The sequence below is a fragment of the Centroberyx affinis genome, unplaced genomic scaffold, assembly GCF_046629955.1.
Source record: "Centroberyx affinis isolate AG114_WGS23_722 - 3 ecotype Tasmania unplaced genomic scaffold, CSIRO-AGI_Caff_v1 ptg009793l_1, whole genome shotgun sequence".
In the NCBI taxonomy this organism is placed as follows: Eukaryota; Metazoa; Chordata; class Actinopteri; order Beryciformes; family Berycidae; genus Centroberyx; species Centroberyx affinis.
Window position 1 is genome coordinate 9932 of NW_027284640.1, and position 10805 is coordinate 20736.

The window sequence follows — 10805 nt, forward strand, 5'->3', positions numbered from 1 at the left end:
ATTTCTTGCTCATGGTTGCATTATTAGTGTTGCAATATAACATACTGGCTATGAGCCCACTGACCTTAAGACGACTCGTTTCAATAGCGATGCTTTCCAAGCCTTTTTCCAAAGTGCTCCGTTATCAGGCTTATCAGAGGTTAGTCTGGGACAATATTAGAATCAACTCTTACACACAGGACAGTCCCAGTACTGGACCTTGACTGGAATGCACCCCTCTGCCTTATAAATAAAGGTATACATCGTACAACAATGAGTGAGGCCTTATAACATGTCACATGCCGTGTGATAAACAGCATGTACAGACACTGAGTTGATGCATTCATACACTGCAGATCTCCATAACTAAGTGCAGGCAGAAACCAGTCTTTTTCTAGACCCAAAAGGAGGCACAATTAATCTCTGACATAAAACGCTAACTTTAACCACTTTTTTCTTCAATTTGTCGCTTATAAAAAGGTATTTGAGTTCTGAGGTTAAAGTCAGAATTCTGAGATTTTGAGAATAAAGTGACATTATTCTCAGAATTCTGAGGTTAGTCTCAAAACTCAAATACATTTTTTCACATGTGGCCCTAATCCTCTTACGCACCAACTAAAGGAGCAACAAGTGGCCATAATATATTTGTGGGGGATTGATAGAGTTGTTGATCAATACCAAAGACTCCAACACCAATGATTATTTCTGGCTTTCAAAACTCACTTTCTGACCCAAATAAAGAAGAGGAACCTTGTGCTCATCACATTATACATCTACCAGATCTAGCAGCATGATTATTGACAGGCCAGCCATCAGACACGCAATCTTATTTTGAGACTACTGTAAAAAGATGTGTGGATTAATGACAGTATTACTGCATAATTTCTGCAATAAAATGAGCAGCTAACTTCAAGAAGCAAGGACCCAGAATGTCTAGATTGGGAGATTTTCCAGGATTTATTTGTTTTAAGAGTTAAAGTGTGTCAGCAAAATAAAATGGTGTAAAACAGATAACAGTTCACAGTAGTAACTGATTTCATCAAGCTATCAGCTTTGAGACATCAAAGAGGAAAAGAAGCACAGGGAGCGCTTGTGCCATTTCACACAGCTATAGTTTAGATAAGGGCTTATTAGCCAGCAGCAGTTTATTTTTATTATGCAATGTACAGAGATTATCTATTAAGCAACAGCTAATAAGAAGGGATGTTTTTCTCTTCTCTGACATATAGAATAAATGAACTGAAAGAATTAATTTACAAAAATAGAGCACTTTTCTGACTGTAAATCATGGAACAGTTTTAAAATATATAAAAGATACAATTATAAACACTCAAAACATTTATGCCAAGGATTTTGCAGGCCTTGTCATATGGACTAAACTGTTGTACCCATGGAATATACAAGTTATATAACGTCATAATCAGTTTTTTTTCTAGTTATCAGTTATGTAGCAGCTTAATGGTTGTGGTCAGCGTTTGACAACAAAAAAGATAAATGAATCTAGATATTAGCATGAAGCTCATTACAAAACCGCACACATCACCGGGGTTATGCGCAATGTATTGATATGCATAGAGCAGTAAAGTGTGAAGTGAACTTTTAGGTGTAGAATTGATATGCGGCAATTAGATGTAATGCATGTGCAGATTTCCCAGGATTGCTTCCATTCCTGTAACACTTACTAGACTATGTGTGTTACTATGTGTTTTAGGTATATTTAGGTATATTTAATGTAATAGTTTCTTTAAAAGAAAAAAAAAACATAATGTTAAGTGAAATGTTTATGGTAGGTATTATGATAATATCTGCAATAATGGATTATAACAATTAAAAAATTGACTCAAAAGTGCCTCATTTGTCATTTTTTAATTTTTTAATTTAATGGCTATGGGGTTAGTTTGTGTTTAGTGTGCTGCATTTATTGACTGAACAAGATACAGTCATATAGAAAACAATGAGCAACCTTCATTTTGTTGAAATGTGTTCTGAGTTAAAGCACCCGACTCAACTGGAATATCTGTAAGCAGTTTTACAGTCTCAAATAAAGATTTTATGGGCGCAAAAGTTCCAAATGAATAATGTATGAGTCCATAAAGTCAGTCTCCAGACTAAGCTCAGGTGCACTCCCCTTACCCCTTAGTTCTTTCATAATAGCCAGGTGTTCTTCCAGGCATTTGTGTTTCCACCATAGTCTGCTGTAGTGAAACATTGTTTTAATCTTAAATTCACAATGGCGGTTTTGGGGATGTGGGGTCCTATATTATTCCGTTTTCATGATTTGGTTTTCAAATCTACTGTGACCCAGGATAATAATGTTCTTCATGATGCTTTATAAATGTAGTGTAGTTTAGTTAAATGTTTAAAGCTTGTAATGCTCCTGAGCCAAATGTATATGTCTCTGGTGAGAGGATCCAGGTGGTGTCTAATTTTAAATATTTGGGCGTTGTTCTTGATTCTAACTTCTCCTTTAAAAAAAACCAAGTAAAAACAATGACAAATGCTGCACAATCTAATCTGGCAAATGTTGTTTACTTGGAGTGCCAGTTTGTGTGTTTGTCAGACTGCCTCGCATGTGTTTTGTTTGTCTATCTGTACTGTACCTGCATCCATACAAGTGATTGTATGTTGTGTTAATATGTAGTTTTGACTTTAGTTTCTGGCTAATAACATCTGGCCACAGGGACTACAGTTGAAAATTAGCCAGTTGGCTAACACTGGCACATTTACTCTTGGGTCAATTAATGTGCACTGTCCCTGTTCAAAAAGAAATAAATAAATGAAATGAATAAGTGGAGGCTTCCCAATTTTTTAGTGAGGGAGCCAATCCAGTTGTGATATATTTCCTGGAGTTAGTCTGAAACTGCCTCAGAAAAAGGATGGAGGATGGATAACTTTAAATATAACCACTCAATCAAAATCAAACTTTTAGAATTAAGGAATAAGACATACGTAGTCAGATATGATTCTACTATTGAGCTGACTAATGCCTACCATACATTAGGAGACATTTAGTCTGACACACACACACATTTAACAACAATCTGTCTCAAGTCAGAAGGGTTTAGTCCTAGAGCTGCTCACATTTTAAGATTCTGTTCAGACTAGGATGTTTGAGTGTGAATAAAGCTACAACATCCCCCTCCACCATCTACACACACACACACACACACACACACACACACACAGACATACAACGATTCTGTCCCTTTGCAAATTTGTCTAAAATTGTGAAGTCGCTTCAAATATCGTCTAGTGTAAGGTCAGCAAGCATCAATTCGCACTTTGCATTCCTCCACATAAATAAATAATTTTGCTTATTCCACAAACTTACAGGAATAGTTCACTTAAAAATACAATTTGTGTCACTATTTACTCATCCTGAAGTTTGTATGTCAATATAACACAGTTTGCTAACGCAGCTCAGCAGCAGCCTTCTCCAAAACAACTGGAGTGAATGGAGATGGTTTCTTTAGAGTTCCAAAAAGGGCAATAAATGACTATGAAATGACTCCAAACAGCATAATCCAAGTGTTCTGAAGCCAAACGATTGCACTGTGGGTCCAAAAGTCCAGTATTCACACCTCATTATCTCCGAGATTGTCCGCACTCACAGAGTTCTGGTTGCCCTACATGATCTGGAGGAAGAGTCTCGGTGCCTTCATGTGCAGTTTGGCTTCAGGACACTTGGATTATGCTGTTTGGAATAATTTTATGGTCATTCTTTGCATGGAACTCTAAAGAAACAGTCTCCATTCACTCCATGTGTTTTGGAGCAGGCTGCTACAGAGCAGTGCTAGCAAACACATTGTGTGTCATACTGACATACAAACTTCACCAGTGTTTCAACTGACACGAGGGAGACAAAATGACAAAATTTGCATTTTTGGGTGAACTCTTCCTTTAAAGAAGGTGTAGGGTCAGCCATTTGTAATTTGACCGACATGTTGTTCCAAAGTTTAGGGGCCTTAACTGCAAATGTTCCATCGGCTTTTGACTTCAGTGTTGAACTGGGGGACAGTCAGAAGAGCTTTGTCTGTGGATCTGTGGTTTTCGTTAACACTGAGATAGAAGCTATGTAATATAAGCTGGGGATAAGCCATTATTGCTTTAAAAGTGAAAAGTAATGAATAAAATCTTAAAATCTGTTCTAAAATCAGTTGGAAGCCTCTATTCTCAGTTCTAGTCAAAGTCCAGCACTATGTTTTTTTTTGTTTGTTTTTTTATCCTAGTCTGCCCCTGGCCACCACTGCTTTCACAACTATTTCTATGGGAAATTTCATTAATCTTATCGTCATGACCCAAATTGTCATCCACCGAGTCCCACATTTTGTACAAAAATGTGCTGTACTGCTCTATGCTCCACCATATACCTTATCATCATCTGTCAGTAAGGTCATAATTTACAGTACTTATCTTATCCTTTTCCGTTCCTATACGTTTCATTACTGCCCACCTCCCTTTGATGGTATGTGTGGACTGATATCCCCCTCCTCCACCCATCCTGGACACTTATGTGATATATATAAGAAGCTGGTAAACTGATATACGTTGGTTCCTTCTGCAGATAGAGGTCCCTAAGGTAAGCTTGCATTGGAAACACAGCATCAGTGGTTCTTTTCTTCTTTGACATTTCCAGAGTAACTCAGGGAAAAGTGCTGCAAGAGCGACAGTTTTGGGCTTGTTTGTTGGACATCTCGCTCCAGACAGACATTACACATTGTACCTGCAAAACCTGAGACTTATCTGCTGTGGGAGGGAAAGCTAATTGAGATGCATTCTGGGAATTTGGTGTGAGCAATGCAAGATATAGCAAGGATGAAGAAATCTGCAAAGATAAAATTCTGCCAGTATAGTAAGAGACTTGGTACATGTATAGTTTATGTCTTTACCACTATTTGTAGTTTATAGCAGTTACTGAAATCTTGTGTGCCAGTTATGCTGACATGGCCATTTTTTAGAATGAAATCCTTATGGAAATTGATATAATTTTGGTAATGTGAATCAGAAAAACAAAGCTCTGAAGATCAAAATCTTCACCTTCATCTTCATCAAGCAATGAACACTGCATTTTTTTTTTTTTTTTTTTTTTTTTACAAATTTTTGTATATTTCATATAGTTGATAAAGTTGATATATTACACTTTGAGCAAGGTTATGCATGAGAATATTTTAATAAATGTATTATTCATATAGTCCGGATCTATGCATTGAACTAGAATATTGGGGCATATTCCATTCAGAAAAACATTGAATTAAATTAAAATGAATTAAATAATTTTTTTTTTTACTTGTTGACAAATCAGATTTTTCTTTCTGTGTCTAAGAAAGTGAAGAAAGAGCTCTGAAATCGAGATGACCAAGCTCACTATTCTAGCAGGTAAATTCTCATCAACTTGCCATGTTGCCTCAATGGAATAATAAATAAATTAAGGTATACCAATTTCTGTTACCATATCCAAGATTTATAGCTATTGATCTCTGATGTTTCTCTCTCTCTCTCTCTCTCTCTTTAGGCTTGTGCCTGGCGATGTGCCAGCTGGGTAAGTTAAACTTTATACCTACAGTATAGTATTTGCAGAGGCAAGATGACATCATCTACACAGTATTACTCAGATGCACACAAGTGCAACTTAAGGTTACCATTTACACTTTGACCGAGCTATATGAAAATCTCTCAAAAATACATAGAAATTAGACACACCACCACCACTGACCCTAGATCTGTTTACACCCATCTACAGCAACTGCCTCTCAGATGGTGTGCTACTTCACCAACTGGTCCCAGTACAGACCTGGCCAAGGGAAGTACATGCCCCAAAATGTCGATCCCTTCCTGTGCACCCATCTGATTTATGCTTTCTCCATCATCAACAACAAAAACGAGCTGGTTACCTATGAGTGGAATGATGACGTTCTCTACAAGTCCTTCAATGGCCTGAAGACTAAGTAAGAACTTGAACATTATTTGCACTTGAAATTTGTGTGAGTGACTAAAACTGAAGTATAAAATTCAAAAGTCTGAATAAATCCTACTAAAATGTTCTGGGTTATGCAAATCATATAATATTGTATTTGCTATTTTAAAGGAACCCTAATCTGAAGACCCTACTGGCTGTTGGTGGATGGAACTTTGGTTCAACCCAGTGAGTATTTTTCTAAGCTTTGTTCCTATGTGCTGCTTAAGACACCTGACATGTTGAATGGGGAAGGCCAGATCAGTATGAATTGAAAGCTTAATTTGAGGTCAAAGAAGGATGGTATGACATAGATAGAGACAAGTAACAGCACAATGAATATGAAAGTCTTCTGCACTCAGTTTTTTTTTATCAGTACCTCAGATGTTTTTTTCAGCATATTGTTACCAAGTGCCTCTAAAAGCAAGACAAATCTTCTCCTCCCCAGGTTCTCCATCATGGTGTCCAATGCAGCCAACCGTCAGACATTTATCCAGTCATCAATTAAGTTCCTGAGGACTCATGGATTTGATGGTCTGGATCTGGACTGGGAGTACCCTGGATCTCGTGGAAGTCCCCCACAGGACAAGAAGAGGTTCACTCTGCTCTGCCAGGTGGGTCCTTGAGTTTTTAGTTCAATGTGCAATAATTATCTAAATTATTCTTATTATCCTTTGAGTGTACTAGAAACTAAATCGACTGCTGTGTGCATTTGCAGGAACTTGTTGCTGCCTATGAAGCTGAGGCTGCAGCCACTGGCAACACCCAGCTCATGCTGACTGCTGCAGTGTCTGCAGGAAAGGGAACCATTGATGCTGGATATGAAATCGCTGAGATTGCCAAGTAGGTCTTTTGGAATGGTTGACATTTTGAATAAGTCTTGGCTCAGTAGCTAAACTTAATACCCATTTCTTATGTGTCTCCAGGTATCTGGACTTCATCAATGTGATGACCTATGACTTCCATGGAACTTGGGAGCGCTTCACCGGACACAACAGCCCATTGTACCGTGGATCCCAGGACAAGGGTGACCTCATCTACTTTAACACAGTAAGTAAGGCAAGCCTTGGGACCCAATGGCATTGTACAGAGTTTCAAACATTGATAGATGACGTTATTATAGCATGAATGACACAAGAATGGATGAATCAATTCAGGCCTCATATCTGTAACCTCCATTCCTCCATTTCTATCTAAGGACTATGCCATGAAGTACTGGAGAGACAACGGCACCCCAGTGGAGAAGCTGAGGATGGGTTTTGCTGCTTATGGTCGTACCTTCCGTCTGACATCATCAAACACTGGTGTTGGAGCCCCAGCTAGCGGTGCTGCAGCAGCCGGACCATACACACGTGAAGCTGGCTTCTGGTCCTACTATGAGGTAAAGTATAGATAATGAAAAAAATATTTATTGCATACTTCACACAAGCATACTTCAGACAAGAACTTTTATTTGGCCTTTCAGATCTGCACCTTCCTGAAGGGCACAACAATTCAGTGGATTGAAGACCAGAAAGTTCCCTATGCCGCCAAGAACAGTGAGTGGGTAGGATTCGATACCAGGGAGAGCTATGAGATCAAGGTAGGTGGCACAGCAACACACCACAAAGGTGGAACACTATTTAATCATTAGATAATTCGCGTTATATGAAATAGGAGATGGTTGGAGAGGAGATAAGGGTGGAAGATGCCCTGGTGGCCTTCAACACAATTTAGCCATTCTATCAACCTTGTGCCATCTCTTGACTAGTTAAGACTTTGATTCCTTTTCCCATTCAATCCACAGGTCCAGTACATGAAGGACAACAAATTTGGTGGTGCCTTTGTGTGGGCCTTGGATCTGGATGACTTTAAAGGAGAGTTCTGTGGACAGGGAAGCCACCCTCTGCTGTCACATCTCCGCAAACTCATTGATGTCGGTAGGTCTTGCTTCTTCTCTTGATTGACGACAAGGATTATGAATATTTATTATCATGAACAACGTAAAGACCTTGGTAGGTTTGACTGAACCAGAGGGTCAGGCTTCATTATAGTAACGTATTTTGACATTTGACCTTTTGGTAAACCTTTTTTTTCCCCAACTCCTTCTGCCTCTCAGACATGCCTCCACTTCCACCTACCACAACCTCCAAACCTGGCGTTACTAGCACTGCACCAGCCACTACCATAACCTCCAAACCTGTCATTACCACTGCTGCACCAGCCACTACCACAACCTCCAAACCTGGCGTTACCACCGCTGCACCAAGCACTAAGACCACCATCCCCGTCCCAGGGCGCGGCTTCTGCAAGGACAAAGCTGACGGGATGTACCCCCATCCTGACGACAGGAACAGCTTCTATGTGTGTGCAGGAGGCAGAACCTTTGTGAGGAAGTGTGGAGTCGGCACTGTCTTTGAGGACAGCTGCAAGTGCTGCGTCTGGCCCTGAGTGTTAACTGGGCCAACAGTCATTGATTGACATCTAAGTACTGCTTAATGCCTGTGGGAAAAGATCTCTCTTTGTGCTATGTAGACAATAATAAGCTGTAATGTTGTTGTGTTTTGAGAACAACTTGGTAAAGTGGAAAATTTTGATTTTCAAAATGTGTATATTAATTCCATAAAAGTGCCAAAATAAAAGGGTTTTGACATATCAGTGAGAGTTTTTATTTGGTTGAAACCATATAGCAAAAGCGAAAAGTGCTGGTTAGAATACCCATCTGTTGCACTCATTTGAATCCTTGTGAAAGCTAGGTTTTGATAGCCTGCATCAGCTTTCTGTGCCATGATCTCTCTTTGTCGCCAACCATTGCTTCTTTCTCACTGGCTTTTTACATGCGCACAATAAGCTAATAATTTCCCTTGTTCTGATTATGTTCACATGCGTAGTAGAAGCACCAGCGAAGTGGTAATTTTGTCTGCCGCAAGCAGATTTTTGTTTCCACCCGTGTCCATTCGGTGATTTTGCTCGCCATTACATTACTTAGACCGAAATGGGCGGAGTGCACAATAGAGGGACTGTCAGACCATACCACACTCCAAAAGCAACTCAAAATATGTATGACCAGCACTACAACAATGTTGCCTTTTAGGTGATCGATCCAACAGTCGGTAAAAGAAACCCCAGGCTTCAGGCTCATCAGCTGTGGCCGCACATACATGTGCTTCACTCTCAGCCTCCTAGCTTAAAGTGCAGTAACGACAGTTGGTGTCTGTTAGAAGCTCAGCATTGCTGTGCGCCCCCCCTTGGCTCTCATCCCTCCAAATTCACTGAGAACTCAATTGTTTTATCTTCTTTGTAAATCTGGCAACAGTTCAGACAACATTTCAAGCTCACCTCCTCTTCCCCTTATAGTCATATTTATAATAATCACTTGTTCATGCCTTCTTGTCCCTGGTAGATGAGATCCTTTCTCTTCCTAAATCTATCCATTATAATCTCATACTATTTTCTGAAACTTCTTCTCTTTCTGTGCCCAGGGGTAACTGGGAGGAGGAGCTTGGACATGACTTTACAGATGGTGGGAGGAAGCTCTCGTTAGGGTGAACTGTACTTCTTCATGTGCTTGCTTGACTTGAGTAGTGCTTGTGAAAGGTGTTCTTCTCTCACTGATCACACTCAAATGTTTTACTCCTGCCCAAAATTAACTGGGTTCTGGTCTTCTTTTTCCCATGGCACGACATGCGGCCCGGGACAGAAAGTGGCAAATTCAGGTCATTCAGTCACTTACTCACTCAGGGACAGTTTGCACGGAGCCTGCGCTTCATCGGCTGCCCTCTAGATGGCGCACCGTGGGTCTGCACAGGATCTGTGCTTGTTTTGATACTTTGTCCAGAGCTCTTAAAATTAAACTTGAACCCTGTCCCTTAACTGCTATCTTTGGTGTGCCCAAAGATAAAAGAGAGGGGGATGTTGTGGCCTGTGCCTCACTTAGAGCCTGCCGGCATGCTTTATGTTCATGTTTTTTATGTTTTTTGTTGGAAATGTCCAACCCCACCTGCATATTCCTGGTTGGAAGATTTGATGTCTTTTCTTCATTTCGAAAAAATGAAATATACTGTACCTTAAGAGGTTCTACAGTTTTCTTATGACTTTTCTAAATGACTCACCTCCCTAGACTGCATATGATGTGGGATTAGGTGAGGGTGTGTGGGTTGGTCCCCCAGCATTGTTTTTTCCTTTTGGGTTGTAAAAAAATAACAATAAAAAAATAAAACCAAATTGGGTTGCGTCATTATATTGACTGCTGTCTTCCAATAAAAAACAGACACAAAAAAAGATTAAGGTGCAGTATTCTCATAACCACATTAGATTGAAGAATTGTTGTGCATGTAAAGTTGACTAGATACACGTGAAAATACATGAGTACAGACTCCGCACTCTCTGTCACTCGCTTTCTTTCTCTCTATCAAACAAGAAGTGTCGGACCGAAAAAATGCAAAACATTTTTCCATACATCTTTCATTCTTATACAGCTCTGCCCCTTTTCACACCACATTGAAGGCAACACAACATGTTTGTTTGCTTGTTTGTTCTGACTATATCACACAAATCTCTCAAGTGCCAAGCCAGCTCTAAGATGAACTATGATTTCAAGTCAGGTAGCAACACTTATTATTATGGACCAGAAAAACAACTACATGGCTGTGGAACAACTTAATGATCATGGCCAATGCCCAACAAAGGGGAAAGATAAGTAATCTGAATGCAACTATTGGTCCAGGAATAACAACAGTAGAGGCTCAAGTTTAATTACTTTCATAATGCATTTTGTAGCATGACTATCACAAATGTACAGGAACCTGCGGCTATTTTTGGTCATTATACTGTAATCGGTCAAAACATGCCACCATTATTCACCATAATTCCTCTCTCTTATTCAAATGATAAC

General features: G+C 39.6%; 1 protein-coding gene across 6 annotated transcripts; it reads left to right on the forward strand.

Moving 5' to 3' along the window:
* The first annotated feature begins 5330 nt into the window (after positions 1 to 5330).
* LOC139640562 (acidic mammalian chitinase-like) lies at positions 5331 to 8362 on the forward strand. Of its 6 annotated transcripts, none has more exons than XM_071514735.1 (12): positions 5331 to 5355; positions 5492 to 5518; positions 5720 to 5924; positions 6065 to 6121; positions 6381 to 6546; positions 6651 to 6775; positions 6859 to 6982; positions 7131 to 7313; positions 7398 to 7514; positions 7719 to 7851; positions 8031 to 8125; positions 8189 to 8362. In XM_071514735.1, exons 1-12 carry the CDS (start codon positions 5331 to 5333, stop codon positions 8360 to 8362), a joined length of 1431 nt encoding a protein of 476 aa, XP_071370836.1. The 6 variants fall into 6 exon arrangements, with proteins under 6 accessions (XP_071370836.1, XP_071370837.1, XP_071370838.1 ...); XM_071514736.1 differs by having other exon boundaries at positions 8031 to 8113; XM_071514737.1 differs by having other exon boundaries at positions 8031 to 8108; positions 8211 to 8362.
* The last annotated feature ends 2443 nt before the right edge of the window (positions 8363 to 10805 follow it).

What these genes read in the sequence shown, in the direction of transcription:
- LOC139640562 (XM_071514733.1), top strand. Translation starts at nt 5,331, where the DNA reads ATGACCAAGCTCACTATTCTAGCAG. An exon ending in TGGAACTTTGGTTCAACCCA is followed by an intron (nt 6,122 to 6,380) that starts GTGAGTATTTTT and finishes TCTCCTCCCCAG; the next exon opens with GTTCTCCATCATGGTGTCCA. An exon ending in CCGCAAACTCATTGATGTCG is followed by an intron (nt 7,852 to 8,030) that starts GTAGGTCTTGCT and finishes TCTGCCTCTCAG; the next exon opens with ACATGCCTCCACTTCCACCT.